Source organism: Brachyistius frenatus, unplaced genomic scaffold (genome assembly GCF_029030835.1).
Source record: "Brachyistius frenatus isolate BFR_SWC_R1_liver_20210118 unplaced genomic scaffold, ASM2903083v1 Contig_31, whole genome shotgun sequence".
Classification (NCBI taxonomy): domain Eukaryota; kingdom Metazoa; phylum Chordata; class Actinopteri; family Embiotocidae; genus Brachyistius; species Brachyistius frenatus.
The window spans coordinates 182,344-210,229 of NW_027210630.1; the positions used below are offsets into that span (position 1 = coordinate 182,344).

General features: G+C 41.4%; 1 protein-coding gene across 5 annotated transcripts; it reads right to left on the bottom strand.

The window, feature by feature from the left end:
- On the bottom strand, positions 1-27,609 carry gapvd1 (GTPase activating protein and VPS9 domains 1). 5 transcript variants are annotated; one of them, XM_069699675.1, is made up of 29 exons: positions 27,463-27,609; positions 21,432-21,650; positions 20,704-20,971; positions 20,039-20,611; positions 19,863-19,946; positions 19,629-19,763; positions 19,057-19,249; positions 18,380-18,460; positions 16,600-16,754; positions 16,171-16,300; positions 15,805-15,930; positions 15,471-15,644; positions 12,834-12,971; positions 11,458-11,592; positions 10,653-10,772; positions 10,259-10,336; positions 9,107-9,450; positions 8,840-8,927; positions 7,996-8,028; positions 7,300-7,371; positions 7,068-7,187; positions 6,840-6,966; positions 6,586-6,698; positions 5,583-5,742; positions 5,227-5,414; positions 4,600-4,813; positions 4,057-4,129; positions 3,771-3,968; positions 1-3,118 (listed from the first exon to the last, which is right to left on the bottom strand). In XM_069699675.1, exons 2-29 carry the CDS (start codon positions 21,614-21,616, stop codon positions 2,978-2,980), a joined length of 4,446 nt encoding a protein of 1,481 aa, XP_069555776.1. In that variant the 5' UTR covers positions 21,617-21,650; positions 27,463-27,609; the 3' UTR covers positions 1-2,977. The 5 variants fall into 5 exon arrangements, with proteins under 5 accessions (XP_069555776.1, XP_069555774.1, XP_069555778.1 ...); XM_069699673.1 differs by having other exon boundaries at positions 7,059-7,187; XM_069699677.1 differs by lacking the exon at positions 18,380-18,460 and having other exon boundaries at positions 7,059-7,187.
- Positions 27,610-27,886: the final 277 nt, after the last annotated feature.

Here is a 27,886-nt window from a genome sequence, read left to right on the forward strand (position 1 = left end):
AAAACTTCTGCTTCTTTTATTGTTTTTAAAGAATTACATAATGCATTAATCACAGTAAAGACAAACCGGCTTTCCCCGCATGTCATAATTGTGCAAGCTTACAATTAAATTGAAAATTAGATGCAAGATGTAAAACTTTTTTTTTTTTTTTTTTTTCTCTCTGCTCAGCCTTTCAACTCAATTGTACAGGGAGCAGAGCAGTAAAGCTTTGAAGAACAGACGGACTCTTTAGCCTGTTCACTTGACACCACTGTCCAGTGGTTTGCATACAATCAAGGCTAAAATTATAGTTGCTCACACGATCACATGTATATTTGTGTAAATAATTTGGTGTTTTGATCCAGACTTCGTGGGGTCATTCGTAGCTGCTACTGAGGAAAAACTGAAACATAAGCCAGGTCCAAATAACTTCATCAGATCTGTGCAGTATGTATTTCCAATTAAAGTGACATCACATAAACCTAATTAGTATAGATGCAACCTGCAACTTGATTTTCCAGTGCATGGTTTTCTCATCAAATTGATTACACCGACTCTGCAAAGAAGTGTACCGCACATAGGAATCTTGTGCGTGTGCTACCGTAGACGAATATAAAAAAAATGCATTGGTGATGTTCCCCATAAATATGTGACATCATCAGCTTGAACGAGTAAGTCAGGTGCTTAACTTTGCTACTCAAACATTACTTTAATTGCAATATGGTTACTATAAATAACTATAAAGGCCAAAAGTAACAACATTTAAAAATGCACTGCTCCCTGTCAAATTATTCAGGAAAATACATCTATTTTGTGCAAAATAAATCATCGAGTTCTGATATGCAAGTATCACGGACACAAAGAGGAGCCTTGCATCCTCTTGCAGGTTCAATTACTGGCCTGTGGCAGACACTAATCCTGTTCTACAGTTTATCATGATTGAGAATGTGCAGACCATTCAATGACTTCATGCAAGAGGAGGCAGAGGGTCAACCAGTCACACAAGCATCTCACACACGCTCACTAGACAAAAAAAAACAAAAAAACAAAAACACACGTACTACACCAACCACTTTAGCATAAACTGAAAGTCAGTAACAAGTCAATAGTGTTGATTATTTGCTCTTCTATCCTACTGTGTATTGTGCTGTCAGGTCATTTACCGTGGGAAGTAAGGGGTTATCAAAAACTATAATACATGTGGCACGTCTGTGCACAAAAATGAAGCAGAGGATTTTAAGAGAAAAAGGAGTTTTAGTCACTTCTGGATAATTAAAGACATGCTTGTACTATAATCGGAAAGATACAATGACAGGTGGAGATCACAGCACGCCAAATTGAAAAAAAAAAAAAAAGAAGAAAAGAAATAAGTGCACATAAACACGAGTCCCTTTCTTGAACTTATGAGGAGGTAGAGAGCCAATATCCAATAATTCACTAGTTTTGCCCCCGTGGACAAATGTGGCCTCTCGGGTACAAGATTAGAAATGAAAAAGTCTTTGTTGGCTAACAAAGGCCTGTGTTAATTAAGGGTGATGTGACCACAACAAGCATCACAGCAGGTCAATAGCCGACGTTTCCTCCGTTCCCCCTTCGTTGTTCTACCATTTTTTTTTAGCCATTGCAAAACTGATCCAGAACTCCGTTGTCAACCAATGCAGGGCAGTTACTGTGTATCAGGCTCATTGGTTTCAACTCTGAGGTAGGATCTAGAACACCAGAGGGGATTATTTGTTCAAACTCAAGTGCATTAAAGGGACTGAGCCACGACAATCAGCGATGTGGGGATGCCCATGTTCCTGCAGCGAGGGCCGGACAAAAGCTTCTCAGTTGGACCATCGGAGAGGGAGGGAGGAGAGAGTGTGTGTGTGTGTGTGTGTGTGTGTGTGTGTGTGTGTGTGTGTGTGTGTGTGTGTGTGTGTGTGTGTGAGGGGAGAGAGCGGGGGTGAACGATGCCTTTGTTGGGTTAAAAAAAAAAGAAGAGGGGAAAAAAAAGAACATCAAAAATAACTACCTGTACAGAGCGCCCCATATCAAAGGCACTATTTTCAATATTTCCGTAAATGCCACCACTGCTCTGTGCATGTGTTGACCCTGTATGTGTTCATCGCCCAGCGTCCCCACCGAAGGGCTTCTCATAGCTAAGGTGCCCTCCTAACTCGAGCATTTCTAGCAAGTTTATCATAACATCACTTGCCTCATACATCTTGAATGGGCACGATATGCATTTTCCTTTTTCTATTTTTTTTTTTTTTTTTTTGAAACTTAGATAAACAAAGACTTAAATAGAATGACAGAAATAAATACACTTTAAATATGTGGGCCCTTTTGTCCAAATTGATGCCTGTTTGGGAATAAATTGAAGTAAACAATTCATGAAAGAAAGCTGCCCTACGGTTTGATAAACTAACCTTCTGAGAAGTATGGTTAATTGTGAACTGATCTCAGTGTTTATGAGTCACTAAATCCCATCAGTAACTATCACTCACCGTAAATCCCCACGTCACAATGCATTTAATGAACATTATATTGTAATTTAATTGGAAGCCCTTCTCTCTCACCAGGGGGGGTATAAAGATCAGTGATCACATCAAGGAAGTCTGGTCCCTATATATAGGATAATCTTTTATGTTGATTTAATGTCATATTGGTAATTATTTATATATAAAATTCCTAACACAGACCCCAAAAGGAAACCTGACTGAGAAGACAAAAAGATAAAAGGAAAAAATTCAAATCAGATTCAAAGTTAATATGATGCTAATTTTTCCCAAAAGCCGTTTTCTCACTACGGTTAAAACCTGGATTTGTCCACATAAGTACAGTAATATATATTTTGTAATCTTTCAACGTCTCTGGCTATGTACAAGCTATACAAATAAAGAGCAGGCTGAGGGCCAGGTTTTATAAGCTGTGCAGAGGGAGCAGTTGGTTGGGAAGTCTCCCAGTCTCCCGGCTCCTTCCCCCGCAGTCTGCCCATACAGGTGGCTGTTCTGCTTCACTTGCGATCGTCGATGGTCTTAATGAATTCCACCGCCGCGGTGAACTGCATCCACCAATAGCACTCCTCCCCACTCAGCCGGCTGGCGTAGAAATTATTGATGTACTGAACGGTGGACAGCAGGCAGGGCGGGTTTGCCTGGAGGGGAGGAGATGTGGGGATGGGCCCACATTAGCCGCTCAAAGAACCTCATGCAACACCGTACAGATTATAATCATAAATATGGAAATATGTAAAATATATGCACACAGGTTAGCGGATAGCAGTCTTTATGGTGTATTGTGATTACAGTCTTTTTTGTGAAAATATTTCAGGATCATTTTTCTTCATTGACAAGAAGTCAACAAGTAATAAACAATGAAATTCAAAAGTTTGTTTAAAGGTGCTGTAAGCGATTTATTTTTTTTGTTAAAAAAGCTATTACACGGGTCTAAATTCCGCTCCATTATTTGCCTTTTTCCCGTTCAGTCATTATATCCACATCACTGAAGATTACTTATCAAAAATCTCACTATGTTAATATTTTGTGAAAGTACTAATAGTAATCCCTACAATTGTTACAAATACAAGTTACAATTGTTGCAATATCGATGTTGGAGGTATTTGGTCAAAAGTATTGGGATATTTGATTTTGTCCATATGCAGCCTGAGCCTGAACACTTGGGATTTGCAGCAGATTTCAGCTTGGTTTGCTTAGTTAGCCAAACGGATGTGATCGCTTACTGCTCCTTTAAGAAGTTGCGGCAGTGTGGGCTGAATAAAATGAAGTATGATGTAAGAACAGACTTACCCTTATGAGGACAAAGACAAGTACGGGGACAAAGTCATCTGCTCCTGGGACGGAGTCTTCGTTGGCCAGACTGAGAAGATTCATGATGGTGGAACACATACGCAGTATACACTGGACTTTGTCTCGTGGCGTCTTGTAGGCATTAATGGTCCTAATCTCAGACTGCGCAGAGGGCCAGGGAGTTTCCTTCAGGTAAACCTACAACCAGAAAAGAGTACTAGTGAAACCTCTTCCTTCCCCATGAACACGTGGAAGTAATGGAAAAAGAGAGACGATTCAATGATACCTCCGGGATTTGAAGAGCTTTATGATTTGCCGTCACAACTTTTGAGAGCCGCTGGATATGTTCATGGAAAAGCCTGAGTGCGACAAAACAACTCGGTTTAAGACAGCGGAGTACACATTATGTGCCATCCAACAATGCAGCTGTTCATACATTAGATATCAACCTAAATATGAATGTCATTAAGTTCCATCTGAAGATGACAAGTCCTATTGAGAGATCAAGTCGGTTAAACTTGGTTTAAAAGACAATACAGCAAAATTACACTACCGAAATGCCTAGCTAATGTTAGCAGCTAAAAAAAAAAAACAACATGATGGAATTTAGTTATACTGAAGTATTAAAATGTAGGTGTCCTATGCTGTGTAAAAGTAAGTGGATTTTTACACCAGGGCAGAAAAGCCTCTGTGAATTTGTATGCATGCCAAGATATAAAAGAGCAGTGCTCTGCTGTCTCCACAAAGTTTCAGTTTTAAATCTTCCGAACAGTAAAAAATCCAATACTGCCTAGTGAAGCACTTTGTTCGGCACACTTCAGCTACTCACTGGTCTCTGAGAATATCTCCATCCTGATTGGGGTAGAAAGCCAGTTTAAAGATGCGGTTCATAACGCTGCGCTCGATAGCCATCTGGGCATCCTGCAGCTGGTCCTCGCTCGCATACTGCCAAATGGCATCACGGGCCATGGCACCGTACAAGTAGCGCAGAAAATCCTCCACTGCTGCTGTCTTGTCATCAGATGCTGTGCACCCCTGGAACGCTGGAGGGGAGCAACAAATTTAACCCTCCAACCAGATATAGTGTATGATTCAATGACAATACGCTGTGCTTGATATTGTGTATAGACTGCATATCCAATGTCTGGAAATACAACTCATAGGTATGCCAAAACATTTAGAAATGCAACGTTAGCTGATAATACGAAACATTTTATGATTAAATATTAAACCGTCTATTTTTTTTTTTTAAGGGTTGTCACCACCTATTTTTTTGTTATCTCAGAGGAAATATTGAGAAAAGCATTGTAAATCTTGTAAAAAAAAATCAAATAGAAATACTATAAAATGCAGAAAATAGGATGGCAGCAAGATCAGGAATCTGTACCGTGGAGGTTGGCAGGTCAATAAGCTCAGCCGCAGTCCAGTCACACTGATTGTGAAAATGTTGAAGTACCTTTAATGAAGTCAAGCATCTTGGACTCCATATGTTCAAGAAGCAGCCGGACACAGACTGTGGTGAAGTAGCGGTTCGCCACCTCCTTGTCTCTCAGCACCCTCTGGAGGAGCCTTTCTAAATGGGCCTGAGAGGTCTGCAGACCCTGACGACACCTGGTCAGGTAAGCTATGTATGGTGCCCGCTTTCTAAAGGAAACATACATGAGAATTTGTATTTAAATATTTTCATTGTGCTCCCTGCTACATCTCTGTAGCTTCCTATAATTAAGTACTGAACCAAGATGAGATAAATTAAATGATCCATGAGGTTCCCCTAAGTGAGCTCACCTCATCTCTCCAGGCCTGAATATTTACCTGTAATCGTCCGCGATGGCAGCCAGCAGCTTCCTGCAGGTGCGAGGATCGAAGCGGCTCACACAGCGCGTGGTCTCCTGGATCTGGGCCATCTGGTTCTTATCCTGAAGGTTGATGGCCTCAGCTAGCTGGACCTTCAGGAAGCAGACGATCTCATTGTCTGAGAGACAGGACAACAGAGAGACAGGTTGGACAAAGCTGCTCCCTGCTCACAAAGGAACGCCTGGTCGCTGTAATCCAATCAAACTGCCATCTCCACGTGACAATGTGACTGATTGCCTCGAAGATGGAGTCTTATAGTTTTACCATAACCTAATAGGCTCTCGTGTTTCTGCCTGCTATTGTCCTACTTCAGGATGTGAAGGTGGTCCACCTTTATTTTGTGAAGCATCAGATAAAAAGATAGGCCAATATTAATCAATGTGACTACACATGTATGATGGTTACTAATGTGATATTTCACTGACACCATATGGGAATTCTCTTTCAACCTTGCCCCAAACCTTCGAAGGTGACTCAGAAGGTGAAGGTGGTACAGATTTGGTGTCTTGCTTAAGGACACTTTCAGCAGGTTGGACGTTTGCCAACATTAGAGCATGCTCCCTATGGAGACATGTGGCAAAGATAACTGCACTCCAGTAGGCAAGTTTTACAACAGTTCTAACTTAATACACTTTTTAAATTTTTGTTAAATGTGATTTACCAAAAAACAGTTTTCCAATAATTGTTTGCCATAATGATTTCATGTTATCTCTATTACTTCGTCACTACAGAGGAATTCATATCTGTTCAGGACAGGCCAGCAGCAGATGAAATGATTTAACCTTAAATGCACTTTTCTGTTTCCAAAAAAATTGTTAGGGAAAAAAAAGGCCCCTCTTCTCAGAAAAAAAAATAAAGCAAAAGGGCCTTTGATACTTATTCAGTTCAGCATAGAGCAAGTGAAAAAAAAATAAACCCAAGTACTAATATAGGATGCATGTAGATGCTTAAGGATTCCTACCTTCAGAATCCATGTGATCAGGCAGTCCATTCCGTGTGGTTGCAGGAGCCATGATGGGGAGAGCCACTGAGTCCGCTGCACACAAAGCCAACCTCAACTTCTTCTTTGCATCACTGAAAGACCAAAACAAAACAAAAAAATCCATTTCTAATCAACAGCAATGACCGAGCAACGTAAGCAAAGAAAACTGGAAAGTGTTGAGTGTTTTGTAAAAATGAATTCTGCTGTATTTTGCAGGATTGTGAACGCGAGACCTGAAGGAGAACTTGGAGTCATGCTGCTGCGCCGTCTGGCTGGCTGAGTCTGGGAGGTCATCTGTGGAAATGTTCTGCAGAGTGTCTTCTCTTGGAGAGTCATGTACGCTGTCCTCAGCACAAAGATCTGTGGAAATAAACACACAAAAAAGAGAAAACTCTCTACTTTGTCTGCTGCAAGTTTATGTTATGAGCATACGTGGCGGTATTTTTCCTGACCTCCTGTACCATCATAGGAGGCTCCAGCTGTGGCTCCATCACCTGGGCTGATTCTCTTGATGTTCCTGTACTTGTCCAGGATGTCTTCGGCTGCCTGGGTTTGAGAGCTGTGTCTGGGCAGTGGGTCATCTGACAAACCACCCACCGACAAACAGGTTGCATTAAAAACCAAACCAAACCTGGTGGATCTGTTTCAGCCAATCAGGAGTTTAAAAAAAAAAAAAAAACAACCAGCACTGACCTTGTGGGATTCGCTCCTGGGCAATGTCATCTTTCTCCTGTTTGTCCCTTTTCCTGAATGCTGCAATTGGAGCTGTGAAGGAGACACGTGTGATGACTGACTTGGGTGGAGTAACACTACGTTCACAATAACCTGATGACAGACTGATCGTGAGTCACATGTTGACAGCCATTTTGAGACATTTTTGGAACTTTTTTTATGGGTTGTATTGAGGTGAAAAACTCTCAGTGTGATGTATGGCATCAATACAGCATCAAAGTCTCATGTTGAACTTTACTGCGAAAAAGGCAAAATAACTGTAAAATGGTAAATGAAACCTTTGGTTCATAGCAGAATATCACAAAGGTTCAGTCTTTATAAAACGTGTATTTTTCTTTTAACACAAAGGTGACAACAAGACAAACAAGAGAGCTACAGAGGCTATAACTTGATGACACACACAGGAAACACTGAGTGAAGTATCTACATTGATATTCTGTATTCTCCTTACAGTAAAATGGTAATGTAGCCAAAAACAGAAGAGGGAGTGATAAAACAGATGCATGGATGAGGAGTGTGAGGAGCATGTGAACTCAGGATACACCATGTCACATCACAGCTCTACAGCCCTAAGGCAGCATCTACAAAGCAGTATGGCACGCAGCCGCTGGCTCCAGCAGTAAAGCTAGCTCAATGACAACAGCATGGAAGCGTTACCTGGGACATCACTCTCAGCCGTCCAATACAGCACTGTGAGGAACACAACAGACAGGGTTGGCCTTTCAAGCACAGGCTGCCGCTGCTCTGTGGGACAGCTGACTGTGCGTCACCATGCAGAGCAACAGGACAAACACAATGGACTCTACAGAGATTTGGCAGCGGAGTGGCGGTTGAGGCGTCGCGGCGCTCTACTTTTTCATGTGAACACAGTCCTCCATTTTATGAATATCAATTTGATGTTTACTTAAGAAATATCATTATCTCAAAGAGTAATAAGCAGTCAGTCTGTGTGGGCACAGCTCATTATTTCCCAGACAGATGTATGAGAGATGGTTCTAGAGTAGAACTGCAACACGAGATGTGTCATTTATCAGTGCTGATGACAGAGAGGTCTATCTAATGACCATTAGCCGCTGGCTGACAGCACTGCTGGGAGGCTACAGCCATACAATCTACACAGCTATAGCTCCTCTGATGACTGATTAGCTTTGAAAAGTCTATATAAATCTGCAGCAAGTGAGACCTGAGAGAAAAAGGGCTGGACACATCTCTGGAGTAACTTCAAACAACAAGAAACATCATTTTCCAACTGGAACATCAGCAAAGCAGTGGACAACATGGATAATCATTCTCTTTCTCACGTTATAAATTGGTTTTAGCTCTGCTCTTTAAAGTGTGATATTTCCTGTCAGTTGTGATTAAGAGAACTATATTTTTTCCAGGAATACAAAAAATAAAGGCGCACTGCAATCAAACAGATCACTTTTAAATGAACACAAGTTCATTTCTCAGTTTAGAAGAGAGGGCATGCTTAAAATGACCAAGTGGCCCGTTTCCTTACCTTTGGGAATGGCTGACACGAAACGTTTCTTCCACCACGGTCTGTTGCGATCAGACTTCTCATCGTCACTGTCTTTCCTGTCCTCAACCTTTGAATGGAAATTAACACATTATCATTTTGCACTGCCAGATTCAGCTGTTACTAAACTATCTTCCAATGAAAGAAATTGTTATTATAATCTTTTTTTTGGGGCTGTTCATAAGGAGTTATTACTGAAAACCAAAACTGTCTATGACATTAATCCAGAGCACCACTACAGCTGGTTACCTCTCCTTTCAGGGAGTCCTTGCTGGGGGATGAGGATGGTCCTAAGGCGAAGGCCCCGGCCGGGTCACGCTCTTCAACTGCTACCCGCCGGTTAAGGCCGGGGTCACTCGTGGGCCGGCGGCCCGGGCACACGATGTCAGAGCTGCGGCTGCGGACCAGCCTGTCGGGGAAGGAGTGCCGCTGCTTGGTGTGCTCCAGCTCGGCCTGGGCCAAGCAGTGGGGCGTGAAAAGAGAGTGGCGAGGCTCCTGCCCCAGGGCACTGGCTTCGGGGATGGGAGGATCAGGTGGAGGGTGAGGGGGCCTGGCATAGTGCACTTTGGGCCTCACTATTGTTCCAGTGGAGCCTGAGGTAATAAAGCAGAAAATAAAGAAAATCTATACCATTTTACTGAATAAAACTGGACAATATTCATGCATCCCCTGTGCACTTTGTATTAGTTCTTTATTATATTCTCTTTCATGTTTAAGTTTGTGTTCATTAATCTGTGCTTATAATATTTGTGTTTAACTATTTTAAAAGCCTTACATATTCTAATACAATTCTTCAAACAGATTTATTAAGAAGTAATGTTGTTCTGTACCGTAACATCTCACCTGTTTCTTAAGAATAGCTGCTAAACATAATAATCTGTAGAAAAAAGAAAAAAAAAACTAAAATGTGGGGGAGAGTGCTAAAGAGAAATGTTGGTGGGAGATGAGCCCTAGGTGTAGGTAGGCCACCTGTTCCAAGGGTAGACTCTCTCCTGAAAAGCTTCCAATGGCAGCCTTGTGCCATGTGCACAGTGGGACAAGGGGACAGTGCCAAAGAGCCTGGGGTGAGGTCTCTCAACCTGTCATCCCTTCACCTTGCCACAGACACACAGCCACTAACATTGTTCCCCCACACATTTCCACCTGTACTACAAGCAAAATGCACAGGAGAGGGAAAACTCCAAAGAATAATTTAGGATACTAAATGAGCCAAATTAAGTGACATTTCACTTTGCACTTATAGTAATATGTCCAGTTATTGTGGTGAGGGGTACAGGTACATTTTTGGTTAATTTCGCACATGTCAAGCTGTTCTGCGACTCCACGACATTAGAGCAGGGATTTAATGATACTCATTGTTCGCACTCATTGGCTGCAGTGCATTCTGGGAGTGCAAATTACCTTCACCAGAGGAAAGGGGATCAAACATGGCCAGTAAGGAATCAGCCTGTGAAGGGGGAGATGTCAGATGGTGTGCTCCTGCAAAAACACAAGAGTATTAGACAATTAACAGCCTTTACTAAATCAGCCGCTAATATACGTATGCATGTTCATGTTATTTAAAAACATGTTTATGGCATTTAAAAAGATAATGACTCCCCAGCCAAACTAACAAAGAATATTTAACCCTTCAGTGTAACTTTAAGTAACAGTCACCATTTGAGAGAGAAAACAGTGATTTAGTTTGGTGGCAGCTGCAGAAGTGACAGGGATAGATGGCGCTGGCTGATGCTGTTTTGAGCAGATAGACACTAGACTGATGGCTCAGCCTGGTGGGGATGTGACACTCTCCTACCGTGGCCTGACTCCTCCCCATCTGGACTGGTCACAGAGTCCTTCCCTCCAAAGTCCGAGCTGCACTCTGACCGCAGGTCCTCGATCTTGTTGGGGATATCTTCCGAGGTTGCGCTGATACCTGTGGCACCCACACACAAAAGGAACAGTTGTGTTGACATTGAGGACAAAGGTGACTCAATATCACTTCTACATTGAGATGTTTGAGCTTGGCAGCAGCCAAAAAACTAAGCCTGCATGTGCAGTGGTTTTGAAACAAAAGAGGATATTTTTCTCTTTAGACTATGCTGTATGGTCTCTCTGAGATGGGAACCCACTGGGAACTCTAAATTGGTAGCGTAAGCTCCCATGGGTTAAGGGAAAGACACAAATAAGAGTGATCATCAGAAGCAGACTATCCATCGGTGGGATCCCGTGGGACGTTTTCCTGTGAGCTGAGCCAGGAACGTCACCGCTGGCTTTTTAATGTAGGATACTACTTCATGCACGTCAACATAGCACGTCCACCTGAGCCCACGGACAAAGACAACCAGCATTAACCTCAGTGTAATACAGAAAAATTCACACTGATCCCACTATGTTGGTTAAAAACCCTCCCAGCCACATGACCGCTCCACAAAGTGGCAAGGAGAGTGAGAAACAAAAGTTATTTAACAATGCAGGCCCATTAATGACTTTCCAACAGACAAAAAGGACTATGGAGTCAAACACAGAAATAGAACTGATAGTTTTGGAGAGAGAAAACACAGGCAGACAAAGTAGTTGTAAGAGAAGGTGGGGGAGAGATGGAGTAGTTCGATTTATACCTGAGACAACACTGAGGCCTGGTGTGCTGGGTCTCGAGCTGACTTCTCTGACCTCGGTGTCGTCTGAGGTGCTGCCAACGCCAGAGCAGCTCTCCAGCTCCTGCAGACGCTCCTCCTGCTTCAGGTCTGGAGCTTCTGCAGATCAACCCAAAAGGAAAAAGAAAGAAAAGAAGAAGATCTTTCTTCATGAAAAATATATGTGAAGCTAGACTTTGTACTTTTCTCGCTTGATATGTTTAAAATTAAACTCAAAACCTGCTGTACTGATGGCACTTTGCTACAGATGATGGTCACTCTTTAATTCCACCACCTACTCTGTTGTGATTATTAGTAAACAGAGTTTGCACATATGCAAGAAATCAAACAAAGCATACATTATCATGTCTTATAACTGCCAATCCAAACCGGAAAGCTGGTGCGGCCAATTCTTTGGCTACCCAATGGAGCTGTTGGGTCGAAACCCAGAGGCTCCATACTAACAGCAGTACTCATTTGCATGCTCGTTAGTAATAATGTGTTGGTAAAGTGCTCTTCGGAGTGTAGTTTTCTGCTGCCTAGCCATGAAACAAGCACTCTACTTGAAGCAAGCCTGCGATCACACTATTATCGAGCAGAACAGGGGCAGCAAACGGAACAAAAAGCAATCAAGACACTCATGCATGTCATTTCTGCACTGCACATATTGAAATGGTGTACTACTCCAATTAACATAAGACCCAAGCTTTTCAAAGAAACACTTAACACTGTTAATAAAGCTCTCTATTGACTTTCACAAAACACTGGTTTTCAAAAGGGGGGAGTCAAGCAGGTAATCTCATAAAAAAAAAAAATTAAAAAAAGGTTTCGTGTGTATGTTCAATTTGCAAGAACAGTGAAAGAATAATCTGTAATTTATAAGAATGAATTTGTATTTATGCAACACAACAATGGTAACTGATCCCTGAGTGGTTACTGGCGTAACACAACAAAATGTACATGGCAGTCTCAGAGCAATATCATGCAAGTCTAGCCAAATAAAGAACTGACACCATGTAAACTGACTGAGGACAGCTGCTGTCCGTGTGCTTCTCTCCCCACTGCTCTACCACAGGTGCAAACACACCTGGTGAGCCCTCTAAGGAAACCCTAAGCTGCCTTTTACTGGCACAGGCAGATCTGCCCTGAAAGACAGGCAAGTGCACACAAATATGATGACAGATGCATGCACACATTTTTGGTATGGAATGCAGTGCAAACACACCTGGTGTCCCAGCCCCCAGTATACTGCAGAAACCTAAAAATGCATCCAGAAATATGCACACATGTGCAAGCAAACATACATACATTGAAGACTGTCGTATAGATGAAGAATAAAAATCAAGAGAATAAGTCCCCACCTGAGTCGCTGGGTAGGACCTCCACGCTCCAGGCCTCGCTCGTGGTCTCCGAGATGGTGGAGCCGTAGGGGTCCAGCAGAACTGAACCCGAGCCAGGAAGACACAGCAGGCTGCCGAGCATGTTCTCTGCGGCTGCCCCTGACAACAGAGAAAGAGACAGAGACAAAAAGTTAACTTCCTTCAGCGGCGTGAAACAGCTTTTGTTTTTGTATCAGAAAGTGTTGGACTAGCAAGAAGTCACCTCTACAGTCGCAAAGTTGCAAATTATTCAGAATTTAAATATGAGCAACATAGGAAATTGAGAATTTTTTACATTGATGCTCAGATTTAATGCTCCATCCTACAACAATTTAAATGTGACTAATGAAAACTTTCATTAAACTGATCCATCACTAAGTTGTTCAATTAACAAAAGTGCTTTCCTGAAGTTGGTCGTTTTGTCTGACAGTTAAAACATAAAGATAATCACATATATATATATATATACACACACACACACACACACACACACACACACACACACTGTATAAACAGAGAAAGGATAGAATCAGCAAATGTCTGACATTTTTGCCAATACTTTAATGAATGAGTAATGCATTCATTTCTCTTGGTGAATCAATATATGAGGCATTATTTTCAACATTCAGGACATACCTAATGTACTGATTTCATGTGGTGCATCTTAATTAAAAATCAAACTGTTTCATCACTTTTACACCTTCAGGCTTGACTCAAAAATGGCCTGAGATAAGCAAAAATATTAGATAAACCACCAACTCGTTGAGGGGGTGGGGGGTTCTGAGACAGTGAGCTTTGCATACCGAGACACAGAGAGGTCACGTGCATTTCATGCTGGGACCCACAGGCACATCCACCACTGTGCCAAAGGTCAGAGGTTAATGGTAATATCTCACCCCGTCCCCGGCCTCCAGGGCCGTGACTTTGAGCAGTTGATTAAGCCTAGCATTATTCACAACCAAATTACTGTTTTGTCCACCCTCCCACAAAGTCCTCAGCACAGTGTTCCTCCATCTCCATTTGGGAAGTCGCAGCTTAACAAGGTGGAAGAATGCAGAGGAGTAAGGGAGGGGGGGGAGCAGGTGTGAGTGGGAGACAGTGTCCAAGGCTGATGATCAAAAAGTCAACCTTTGGTAGCTGCACCCCCTGGTACGTAATACTTCCACTTCATGGCACACGCGCGCCATGAACATGCAAGCATGCCAGCACCCAGGCAACAGTGTGTGCTGCTGTTGGCGGGGGCAGGGCTCTCGTTGGCAGTGGGAGAGCTCTATCCCGCTGTCCATGTTTACAGTCTTCAAGGTAGGGGCGCAGAGTACTTGTCTTTCAGGTGGATGATTAAATGAGTGGCACAACAAGAAGTGAAACAATTAGAATTTCTGCCTCATTATCATGGTAATCTTATCAGTGGGATAATGAGGTATTAATGGATATTTAATGTGCATCTCATAACCCAATCCCTTGGAGAAAACACATAAGGAAATCGCTGTAAATTCACTTAATGATGGAAAAGTCCCCCAACGCCATATTCCGAAGAATGAAAAATGGTGGATGCAAATGAGAAGGAACCAAGGTCAATAAGACTGCAGGGACTGAGTGAATGTCAGAGAGAGAGAGGGATGGAGAGAGATGGGCAGGAGGTAGGATGTGAGCAAAAAGACTGCGAGGCAAAGGAGACAGGAAAATGTTGCTCTGAATAATACCGAGACTTAAATGTTCTGTCTACAGCTGGTTTCACGTTAGATTAACCCATTATTTTTACAATCTGAGCTTTACGGTCCAAGTTTGGGCTTTACAGAGTGCACCGGCTGAACTTTCCCTCCACAATATACTGAAGGTGCCAAATTAACTTCATATTGAAAATAACTTGTTTTGCCCCATAGACTCTATTTTCTATTTCCATTGAATGTGTCAACTCCACTAGTTTATTCTTGAATGGAAAGATACAAATTTAGGAATCTCTTTCAGTAACATCTAAACTATTGTATTAGCATTTTTCTATATCTACAAACTTCAGTCTTCAATCTGAAGCAAACTATTACCGTCAATTAATCAGTGTCTTGAATTGCAAATGTATAAATTCTGTGACTCTAACTAAGTCTAGTTTAAACTTAAGACAGAAAATTGCATTACAGCTTTAACATTGAATTTGCAACTCAAAAAGATACATTTCACACCTTCAAAATAAAATGCAAGATAAAAAGCACTGCATTGAACCATTTGTTAAAAACTGAAAGTAGACTCACTGGCCAGATTTATTAATTACAGCACAATTGGGTAACAAAACAACTCATAATAGATACTATTTAAATGTAATTACATATAGTTCTTAAAGCAGAGAACTGAAACAGAAAAATGTATTACAGCTGCCCTGCATGGGGCATATCTTTGTAGAAGCTGAGCTGAAGTGAAGATGTGCCTTTTGATGCTATTTCAACCTTATACCACAAGGTGATGACATTTTCCTAAATCTCCTTAATAGACAGTCAGAGAAGGTTCGTATGTTCAGCAAATTCATCACACAAAATGTGAAATGATCACATGGGCTGTGTACATCCATTAATTTGCATACTGATGCAGAAATAAATGTCAAACACAGGTAACTAAACCATGGCCTACCTGCTATTTCCTGTAGCCGATCTTCATCCATATTGGGGTCAAAGTCACTGCCGAGCACATCGGTGCTCCAGGTTTCGCTGACCGTTTCAGAGATGTCCCGATCGTCTGTCAGACCCATCATATCCCTGATCTCAAACTTGCGCAATTTGTCATCCAGGTTGTCCTGTGTAGTGGCTGAAGGAGACATACCGTATGTTAGCCTGAGCCTGCTTATCTTTCACCTATAATCTCACGCGTCTTTCATTTGTTTACAAAACTGCTATAGCTGCATATATGTATTTATATGAATTCCTATTCAATTCAACTTTTTGGTAACATTCAGAAATGAACACACCCTGTTCATGCTCCAAAAGCTGTAGAGCCTCCACCCCGTTACTTCCTGATGGTCCGGCTCCAAGCTCAGAAACAGACTCTCCCTCCAGGTCCAGAGATGACACAGAGTTGGAGCGATTGGATGGACCTGAGGTAAAATACACACACACACACACACACACACACACACACACACACACACACACACACACACACACACACACACACACACACACACACACACACAGTCAGTAGTTTAGTCAGGATTGTTTAGTAAAGACCAGTTATGACCTTAAAAATGTATACTATGGTGTAAAACTAAATTGCAAAAAAAAATTTTTTATTTCACTACATTTTAGCTTTATATGTCATTGGATTGAAGACTGACCTTCTGAGATGCCTTCCAAGTTGTCACTGCAGAGAGAGAAGCGCAGTGTTTTGTCTGGTTTACCGTGTTGTTTGGTGTCATCAGCATGGCCATCCCCCTGGGCACCATCAGCCATCTGCAGGTTCAAAACCTGGAGAGCCAGAGAGAAAGTACAGGAATACAAAACGTAATGTTTATGTTTGCCTGTGAACTTAACATGAGCTGTTCTTGCTAAAATAAATACCTGATTCAAAGACAGCAGGAGACAGTTCAATTGGGATCAGATGGTTAGTTTTACATAAGCTACAAGGTTTTCTTCAATTGAAAGGACAAAGAACTGTAAGATGCATAACTCTTACTCCCCTTCAGTGACAGGAAAAAAATATAACACTGAATTTATCACATCATCACCTCTCCTGCAGATGAGTACATTAATTCAAGTCACATTACCTCATTCTCTGACATCATCCCAGGGACACTCTGAGGACCAGTTCCCAGTGAAATCACCAGCACCTCCTCTGGCAACAGCTCCTGGATGGACTCTTGGGAGCTGGCCTCTGCCTCCCCCTCCTGGGCTATGTTGGTACGGCTACGGCTACGAGCAGCTGTTGGTTGGCGAGTTGACCGGAGGAGAAAGGAATCAGAGTTACTTTCCAATTGTTACGTATCATGTCACAAATAAGTTTTATGATCAAACAACAACCAAACAGTATTTTTGAAGATGAGCCAACTAAGACTCTTATACTGCATGTCATACCAATGTGTTTGCGAATAAATGCTATTCATAATTAATGAGAATGACTGTATGGACCGTTTATTACTGCATTTTTCTATTCCAAATGAGCTGAAGGTCACAGTTGCTTTATGCGTTTACAAAATAAAAACTATTAAAAACCTACATGACTAGGTGGCCACACTGGTATGACATTTAAGGTGAGTTTATCCGATTTGTTGATATTAGCCTACAGTTAGTTACAAAAAAAAGGGTGAGTTTTCTTCTACATTTTTCAAATCTGAAAATTATATTCTGAATTAACGGAGTACAGGGGTTCACTGGTTGAGCTGCAAGACAGACACAAACAAAAGCAAATAGCACATCATGTCACTAGAAAACAAAAGACTTCATTACCTGCCATATTATCTGAACTAATAGCTTTTGTAATATGATTATATTATGTTAAGATGACCAGTATATAGAATTTATATAGAAGTGCTGTACATACAAATATTAACAAGATTAATGAGCTTGCTGTTGTTATCATTCAGCATTACCTACACTCAACCATGGTGCTCAGTGCATATTAACCATCTCAAGATCTGCTTCCATCATTGCAGGGATAAAAATGGAAACCCCAACAAAGTGAAGCACTTAAGCAGCACATGAAATTAATACCAGAGACCACTCTGACATATTTCAACCCCATTATTATTGTGGTAATAGATATATTATTTAGTTCCATTCACTGGAAATGAGGTCCGACAGGTCTCATGAAGGTTCCTCGAGGTTGGATTTGCATGATATACCTGGTATTTTCTTCACCAGCCATCTCAAGAAAATTACACAGGCTCAATCAAGACATTGAGCCACATTACACTCATCATGAACAATGCTCTCATCAAAGCATCAACAGTAGTCAAGTAGCAATTCGAAGAGAACAAGGAACGAATGCTGATTATAATGACGTTATTCTAATGGGAGAGTTTTTAGGAGATCGGAAAATGTGCTTTATATGTACGGATAATCACGTAAAAAATAAATCCTCAAAATCCTTAACATTATCAATATAATTCATTTCAGTGCCACTATTAACAACACAACCATGCCATTTCCATCTTTGTATGCAGGGAATTACAGTAGTTTCTTCTTTATTTTAACTACAACTCAGAGGAAAGGTGGAAGATTGATTTTTTTTTTTTTTTCCCCACTCTACCTGGTAACGAATAGCCATATTCCGCTGAATGAGGAAGCAAAAAGGGGAAAACTTAGAAAAAACAAAATGAGTGGAAAATACATCTTAGCTCTAATAATGAGCATAAGCGCTGTGCAAGGCAAAGCAGGCATGGTGAGAGCACATGGACAACAGCAGTGCTGGGTAGCAGTGGTGAGGCAGCATAGCTACTGTGCAGCTTGGGAGTGTGGACTAATGCTTGATGAGTGTTATCCAAAACGTAACAACAGATACAAGGGTTGAGTTCTCTCCAGCTCTAACATGCCTGACAGGCTACCCACCAAAAGGGGTTACTAATGGAATGTGAGCAGACAGAGCGGTGGTTGTGGGGTCCCAGGATGTTATGGCAGCTAAATGTTGTCCTGGTCATTCATTGGCAGCACAGAAGGAAAGAAGGACAAGGCAGGGAGTTGGAGAAAGAATACAGAGTATATCTCAGAATTCAAAGTAGTTAAAGTATCAAGCCAAGATTGTGTATATCAATGTCACATTTCAGAGAAGCAAAGCACAAGTGGTTCATTTCTAATTAATGAAGTGTTGCTACAGCATCATTTGTCTCAAAAATGCTAATGAAGGTAATCTATGCATCTTTTCCATCCATTCCAATTAAAATATGTTCATTTATATTTGGTAATTTAATTGGTTGTCATTTCTGTAATTGAGCCTCAATCCAGGCCATACTAATTATCTTTATAACAAGCTGAGAAGTAGCTCATTAGCTTCCTATAAAGCACAGGCCTTCACTTGCTATCACCACTCAACTCTGCTTGTTTATTTGGCTTCTCATTAGACAGCATATTACACTTGTATTTTACTAGTTCTTATTTCAAATTGTGATATTTCTATGGAGCAAAATCTCTTTCCAATCCTCATACCAGAAAATTATAAGAGGCTGTATCATATTGAGTCTAATAACCAGAGCGGCAGGAAGAGGATTAGAGGCAGTGGAGGAAGCTACCTATGGGAAGTCTGTTCTTCTTGTTGGCAGGAGTGGTGGCTGGGGAGAGCTGGGGGGTGTTGGAGGGGGTGAGCTCCAGACTGTTGCTCTTCACGGTTCGAGACTGGGGCACATTGGCCAGCAGGGTCTCCAGGGCCATGTGTTCCTCCTCTCGAAGGTGGTCCCCTGCCGTCACACTCCGAACAAAGTCCACCTATGCAGGAATTGGAAAGTATTATTTCCAAGATCATCATGATAAATAATTCCTTGGAAGTCAGGACTTCTTCTGAAAAAGGGTTTATGACCTCTCTGACAAGTTAGCACTTGCCAAACTCTTGTTTTATGTAAATCTAAACTGCTAAACATTGCTTTGAGAGTGCTGCCAAAAGGTATGTTGCAATGCAAATGGAATTCAACACACAAATACTGTAAACCAAAAGACACTTGAGCTGCCTTGTGTCTTTACATAAACATCAAATCGTATTTATACTTTAATTTCACATCAAGTCTACCCTGTAATGGAGTAGCAGCAATAACTTTCAGATGATGGTATATCAATGTTACATTTTCATATCAACTGCAAAATTGTTTACCAGGGCAAGCAGTTGATTATGCGTAGTATAGACAGCAGTCCTACTGAGGCCCTCTAGAAGGTTCATTGAGGACATAGGTGGGGTCTCAACAGCTCGTCCTCCGATCACCACATCCAGAAAGGCAGCAACACAACTCTACCAAACAAAGACCCACAAAAAGTGACTTAGTACTAGAGAAACTTAAACTTGAATAATAAAAAGAAAAGAAAATGCATTACTTTGATTATCACATACCTTATCAAACTTAGACAAACTGCTTTTTCGCCTTGGATCTGCATCATCATCAGTCATGGCCAACTGCTGCAGAAGTTGTCCAACCTGTATAACATAAAATATGCAACATTAGTCTACAGTATAATGGCTTCTGCTTGTAAATATGCACAGAGGAGAAAACGCACTGCACCACTTGCCTGCATTAGATTGAAGCGGGCCACTTCATTGATGGGTGCGTCTGAGATGATACCATACTGCTCTGGGTTGACTATAGCTGGGCAAATGAAGCAGGTCAGCAGTAGGTCTGTACACATGGTGCGCACCTCACCCACCTCGAGACGCTCCACGCATGACAAAGTCTTGTACATCTGAGACACAATCCAGCGCAGGCTGTGAGGAAAGCAGTAGGTGTTCTGCTTCAAGTAACCAATGAACTTGTTGACCAGAGCTACCAGCTTGGCTTCATTGGCCTCCACAGCTGCCTGCACCCTTTGTTTGTAGCCCTCTGAGCCTTTCTCTCCAAAGCGTTCCTGTTGGGCTGGAGTGAGGCGCTCCGTCACTTTGGCCGGGTCGGTCTCCAGGTGGTCCTCATCTTCCACCAGCAGCTGCATAATGGGTTCATGAAGGGTGGCCGTGAGGAAGAGCTTGGCTGAGTACAGGCCCTCAGAGAAGAGCTTGAAAAGGATGCTGAAGGCACAGGTTCCCCTTCGGAGTAGACGGCGAGGGTTGTCACTCTCCTTCAGCTCAAACTCTACCAGGTATCGCAACACCTGAGAATTGGCAAGAAAGAAGCATGATGCATTTTACCGAGAACCTATTAAACTGTTTTTTCCAATGTGTAGAGACAGCTAGGATCCCTGACCTGCAGCAGGTAGCTCTCATCCTCCTGCATGATACAGTTGCCGTAAAGTGAGGTGAAGACTGTGTGAATGACGCCCTGGGTGTGCTCCTGGTTCAGCCTCTCTCCTGCCACCAGGCACGACGCAACCAGTCTTGGATTGTCCCTCAACCTGGCCAAGAACTCGCCATAGATTGTCTCCTGGAAACCCAGAGTCTTGTAGCCGTCAATAAACTGCGTATCCTCCAGCATTTTGGCATGCTGGCAGCATTCAGCCGGAGAGGCCTCCGCACTATAGAAGAGCATGGAGTCGTTTAATTACAAATATGCATCATATAAAATCTCTTGAAACAACAGATGCTTTAATTTCACAAATGCAGTTGTACTAAAAGAATACATCTTAGTATTTTTTTCATAGAGAACATCATGTGATACAACCTACTTTTGACAACAGAAATATATCCACCATTACACAAGCAAATATATTCTTGAGATCATTTGCTCCATAATTAACTAAAATGTCAGAGATTCTGCAGTCTTGCTGCTGACTTGAGTACCACAGGATAAAAAACAAACCAAAGGCCTGTAACAGGATGTATTACCGGTCATAACGCCCCTTAAAATAAATAATCCTTTTTACATTTCTTTCTTGAGTATGGATTAAACAAAGTTAGAGACCCGACTCCAAGTCTGTACTTCCTATATAATTATTCCTTTTCAGGACCAGGGTGAATCCTGATAATACGTCTGACCTGGTGAGAATGAGACGATCGAGGTTGATCCTCTGCTGCTTGGCGATCCAGGCAGCCCGGTACAGCCTCTCAGCTGTCTTCAGAACGTCGCTGTTGAGCCTCTGGATCAGCTGCTTCTCCGACGCCACATACAGCCGCTCCTGTTTCAGGTGGTGGGCCAGAGTGTGGATGTCTGGCTTCACCATCTTCACCAGCTCACACAGGCAGCGAGGAAAATGACTGCAACACAAAAGGGACAAGATGGAATGGAAACAGATAAATGAGGTAAATATGTGATACGGACACTAAAGAAAGACTCAAATAACCAGTTAACAAATGTCACATTAGCAAGGGAAAAAATTTCTGAAGTACACTGAGTGAAAGGCGAACTACACCAATTTCACCTAAAAGTTGACCCGTCAAGAATAGCCCTACAGACATCCTGTTGCATAATGCTTTAAGTGGTTCTGTAGATGCTTTGTTAATCCTGTTATCATTGAGGCTCCCTCAGCTTATGTTTTCAAGACTAAAAGCCTGTCTTTGGAGTTGAAAAGATTAGTCAATTAACTGATTTGCTGATCAACAAATATGTAATTAAGAATTTTCATCACCAAATAATTGTTTGTCATCGATCAAACATAAACATCAAAGGTTTTCTGGTTCTATGTTTTCCAATGAGAGGAACATGTGTGTGATAGTGAAGTTGGTGATACTGGAGGATATGAAGTTAGCAGTATAGCTGTGTGACTGTAGCAAAGCAGTGTGTGTACAGCTTAGGCTACTTGTCAGTGAATAAATGCTGCAACTTCTCAAGACCCAAGCCATGTCGCTGTGTCCAGTTTACCACCTGCTGATAAAAATAAAGGGGGGGTTAGCCCTGAAGTCAGCAGCAATGGGCAAGGCTACCCTGACAAGGCCTGATCTTTAAGGTCGACCAACTATTCCCATTTTAGTGACAAGCTCACTTCTAAACAGTGAACAGAGAAACATCTGGCTGTTCAGTACTGCTTAATTTCTAACGTTTATAAAACTAGTCACATTCTTGTAAAGTTATTTGCTGGCTGAGAAGGCAGTCAATCAAAGAGGAAAAACGCCATTTTTCTAGTCACTTTTCAGTCAGTTATTATAGCTGTCTGGTATACACAGCAATGCTGTTGGACTGTCAAGCATTGTGTACTCTGATGAACCTCAGAAAGGAGCATTCAGAACTAATGGTTGGCATTTACCCTTCAGCAAAGAAACGTGCCTTGCTCTGCCTAATCTTGTATTTTGCAATAATTATTTGCATTTATTATTCGAGTTAAGCTGCATTGAGAAAAAAAATGTCTTCAAAGGAAAAGCTGGTTCCCTTTTCAGGAAACCAGCTCACGCATGACAGTCCCATCATGTAAGGGACGGTTTCGTTAGCATTCAGCGTACTTCACACGCTGGCCCAATGACAACAGCAAAGGCATGCTTTTTCATAAGCTTCAGGAGACGCTACACAGCAAAAAATGCAAATCACTCTTCCCTTTCCAGATATACACAGCCAAAACATACAATCCAAGCAGAGTGCATGAAATTTGAATGATTTCTTGGTGAATCCTTTCCACAAAAGCCCCTTTGTGGCTGGTTGCAAACATAGAAAACACAGATTTAACTGTGGAGTTAGGGCCCTGGGAGGAGAATGAGACTAGACTGGAGAAAACTGCTCAATAGTGGGAATGACTGCAAGGCAGTATCACTGCACGCAAGCTAACAGACAACCACAACATGAGAGTTGATATGCCTGACAAATCAAATTGGTTATGCAGATTTAAACACATAATGATAGGCTCGACAAAGAATTCGCTTGGCAAACCAAGAATAAACAGTGATTACCCATCTCCTATTAAGACTCATTTTAATCAAATACGACTCTAATACAAAAACATATTCAGTGTTATTTATCAGTATGTTTGGACAGAAAAATGTATGTTTATAGTTTGTCTCAAAATGTTCATAAGGTTGAGCTGCTCCTTGTGTGAGACGCGAGAATGGTGATGGCGTGATGCTCCAATCAGTCAACCAAACAATATCAGACAGTTTCACAAGCAATTTAACATTTAACGTTTTTATTCATGTATTTGTCAACAACTGTAACTCCTCCTGTGGGCGCTTATAAGTGGAGTCTAGTGCATAAGTACATGTGACAGTATACTAAATTGTCAAGCATTTGTAATGTCTCTATTGGAGAAGTTGCTGAAAAATACTGTTAATTCTAAGCATCATTTTTCAACATTATATTGAAAGTATTGTGTACTATATGAGCAAAATGCTAAATAAGCAACTATTAATACTGTTTTAAAGTAAGGTTGTATTTTAACTACGATTGCAGCTAATGATCATCAATTCAAAATCATCATTGATTCAAATCAATACTTTCTAAATTAATCAAATAAATATCTGTAAAAGTTAGAAATTAGTTCAAAAATTAATCACAATTTCCCTGAAGCCAAGATGAAGTCTTCAAACTACTTTTTGATACGAGCCAAAATATTTGTTTACTGCCATGAAGGCTAAGAAAACTACCAAAAAGAAATGTTCGAAAGGCTTCAAGAATTACAGAAATGATTAATCAACAATTAGCAACTTGGTGGAATCTTTAAGGTATTGTCAACTAATCTAGAGGACATTTCTCTAGATTAATAGATCTGGATATATTGATAAAAAAAAAAAAAAAAAAAAAAAAAAGTTTTCTTTGGTATCGTTTGTTTTCATTTTTACATCTGAATGTAAACACTGACTGACAGCGCACTTTCACGTACAGACTCATGTTCTTGAATAATAAATAATAATAATAATAATAATAAACACTTTCTTCACATAATTGGACAGAAGTGAAAAAGCAGCAAGGCTATTAAGGGGCTCGAAGAGAGGTTTACTGCCTTGTGCCATGTGCTCATCAGCTCCAATACGATCCATAGCAAAGAGCTACCTGGTGAGTCAGTCATGGAGAGTTCTGAGGAACTCTAAAGCAGAAGAGAAACCAATCGACAGACAGTGTGAGGGAAGGCATCTTCTGCAACTCTCTGAGCTGTGTGTGACAATGGTCGTAGCTGTGGCAAGAAAGCCTCTCAATACCATTAACATGAGTCACTACAAGGCCAATTGTTCAACCGTAGCATCTGTGTAAGCAGCATAGTTTTAACAACAAGGTGGTTTAGGAGACAAGGGGCAGGGCAAACACTGAGACAGGAGATCAAACGCCAAGGCATGTCACAGCCACACCGGTTATCGAATGAAAACGTTTAGAAAGGTTTTAGAAATGCACTACAACGCTACTTTTTAAATAATGTAAGTAAATATCACCGCGTCAGAGTAAATGTGTTTGGAACAGAGCCCAGTCCTCCCACTACATGATCTCCTACACACAACCAGTGGAGCAAAGGCTTTTTATAAATATCTAAAAGAGTATCACTTTCTACAAAAGGTATTTGTGGTTTGGAGCAAACATCCTCTTTCCACTTCCCTTTCAGATAATTTCGTACACTGTTCAGAAAGCAAGTAGTGTATGCTATGTACATGTGTAAGGTTTCAAAATGAACTTTCCCACCATTTTGGCCAGTACCCTCAATTCTTTTAGAGTACTGACTGAATTGTTTTTCGCACCACTTAAAACACAGCACATCCCTAGCTTGTTGCTTTGACTCTCTTTACATTTCTATACATATTTACGTGTTTATTTCCCTGATGTAGCCTGTTTGAATATACAGCAGAGTAGTGGGATCTAGTCACATAGTGGTCACTCAAGTTTCTCGGGAAAAAAAACGTCTAAATATGTTGTTTTGATGAACAGAAAGCAGGTTTTGGGGGATTTGTCAATACCAGGAGAGGCACTTTGAAAAGTTGTGTCAATGTGCCAAACCCTCCAAAAATATTTTTCTGTACTTTAAAAAGCTTTGTCCATACTTTGAGGCCATGGTTTAGTATCGAGTACATACTAGGGTCTTCCACTTACATAGTCCTCCATTGGTTTTCACAGAACAATTGCATACAAGGCGTAGGAGCAAACACACATTTGTATGGGTATCTTTGAGAAGACATTCATTGACATAATGCATTCCCTTTCCCCTTAACCATCACAACGAACCGCAACACTTACCCTAACATGAGTCCAGCCTGAATCCTAAAACCAAGTCTTAACCCTCAAACAGCCCTTTGATGGAGTTTGAGAAAGCAAGGACCAAAACATCCTCACTTCAGTGGTCTAAAACTCAAATTGGACCTCGCAAAAATAGATGTACAAGCAGACACAAAGACCCACAATATAAATAGGTAATGTAATTATAAACTGTGTTGAACTTGAACATTTGTCCCTTTGGTCCTACATTTTTTTTTTTTTTTTGTCCTCATGTAAAAACGTTTGCATAGAGCGCTGAATTTAGTTTTGGCCTCAGCCAAGTTATACCTTGAACAGATCAACTGAGCTTTCAGGCCCTCTGACAGCCACATGAAGATGAAGCATGGTTTGTTGCCCAAAATATTCAGTCTACACAACTGTGCAAAATGGCTTCAAGGAAATTATGAAAACTCTGGATCTGCGGTGTTAAACATGAAGGCAAAAACATTTAACCCAAAATAAAATCCTAACCTTATGCAGCAGCTGTCACACATTTTAATACACACACACACACACACACACACACACACATCACTAGCCCTGCACTTGAATATCCTCTTAACTTCCACCAAATGGCAGTCATCTCCTTCAGCAACTGCAGACTCAGAAAAACAGGATGGCGTTTAGTTATACATCAGGACTAAGAAAGGAATGACTTGTCACTATCACTACAGGAAAGGAGGTCCATATTGGTATAGCAACGGATGAAGAATATTAATGTTGAAATCTGCATCAACTGTCGGTTAACTGGAAAACCTTTAGTGCATCCTGTCAAGTTATTCATGAGCCTGGGAATTACGGCAAATCCGGTTTTAAAGCAAGAAGCGTGTGATCTCTCGGTCACACTTGAACTTAAAAGTCATCCTCTCTTGCAAACCATAAAGTAGACTGACCCTATTTCCAGGCAACGTGTAGTCACCACTACAGAGGAAGAAAGTTCTGTCATGTGAGCGTCAGTCAGACCTGATTTGCACTTCATCAGAAGTCCAAAGCGATCCAATGACAACTTGGATCATTTAGAACAAGTAAACTAAAAAAAAAACACACACAAAAAAAAACCCCAATTACTTTCAGAAGAGTTAAGTAGTGAATGCGTGTCTCATTTCATATTCATTATCTTTCACATCGCGTAAGCTTGAATTTTTAGCAAATGGTAAAATACAAAAGTTTTCAATGTAACGATTTCACGGACATAAGCAGCAAGACCTCTGATTTTTACAAATATTTATCATTTTGACTTTTAGAGACTTCAATTATTAACGCCGGTGCTACAACTGCATGATCCTCTCACCGGCTCCGTGGATGGGTGGAGGCTCATTTGCTGGAAAAAAAAAAAAGGCTTTAAAAAGCCTAATCAAACATTTCAATTTGCTGCCGAGTCTCAAACGGATAAACGCCCTTGATTTTTGGTGTTGTACGAGACATCCGCGGTTGAAGCCAGGCAGACAACAAATCGGTTGTGTCGGAAGTTAATGTTTAGTTGTTGTTGTTGTTGTTGTTGTTGTTACTGCAGGCTAGGCTAACTACCTCCACCCCTCCTCCTCCTCCCCCTCCCCGAGAATCATAACAAATAGCCCGTATAACTAAACGTTTGGTTATTTAAACGCGACGAAACAAACCTGACACAAGACAAGCAGCTACACGGATACAGGTTCGAGGGAAGGAAAAAAAAAAAAAAACTTGCACCGATTTGATAAGGAGGACCAACAGAGAAGCAAATCTGGTGACCCTGGCTAACGTAGCCTGCTAACGTTAACCGAGTTAAACTCGGCTAACGTCTCGCTGGTCAAAGCAGGGTACGCTAACGACGGGCTAGCTCGTTAGCGAGGTTAGCTTAGCCTTCGGCTGCAAGCTCCTCGGGTGACCAAAATGCGATCAACGGTACGAGCTGACGCCAATCCCGCTACTTACCGATCGTAATTAGCCCGTCCCGGATGTTAGCGACTTCTCTGAATGCAGCTGATCATCAGGTTTCTCGAGTCCGAGGGATTGTTTGTTGGCGGTTAGCGTCCTCACAAACTGGCTTTCTGGCAGGAGCGAACGGTGCTGTCATTTGCTGTCATCACGAGGAGACCTGCGCAACCCGCATGCGCAGAAAAGGGGAGCAGTTCCGCTGTTAAAGGGAACTTTCACCCTAAAATTAAATATTTTTTAAAAAAAACAATTAAAAAAAACAGGTTATATAAGGTTAGGGTTAGTCCGGATCGTGTGTCACAAGTAATAGCGTGAAAAGTAAAAGTAGAGCTATCTTATTTTATCTTATTTATAAAAAAATAAAAATGTTTACTACCAATACTTACATCTCTGCACAGGCCTGCATATACTGGTAACTATC

Bases quoted from the DNA above. Each gene is read 5' to 3' on its own strand.
- gapvd1 (XM_069699673.1), bottom strand. From the start codon at position 21,616: ATGGTGAAGCCAGACATCCACACTCTGGCCCACCACCTGAAACAGGAG. The intron at 16,301-16,599 runs GTAATGTGACTT...CTGGCTCTCCAG, and splicing joins GGATGATGTCAGAGAATGAG to GTTTTGAACCTGCAGATGGC. The intron at 10,337-10,652 runs GTAGGAGAGTGT...GTGTTTTTGCAG, and splicing joins TGGGGAGGAGTCAGGCCACG to GAGCACACCATCTGACATCT.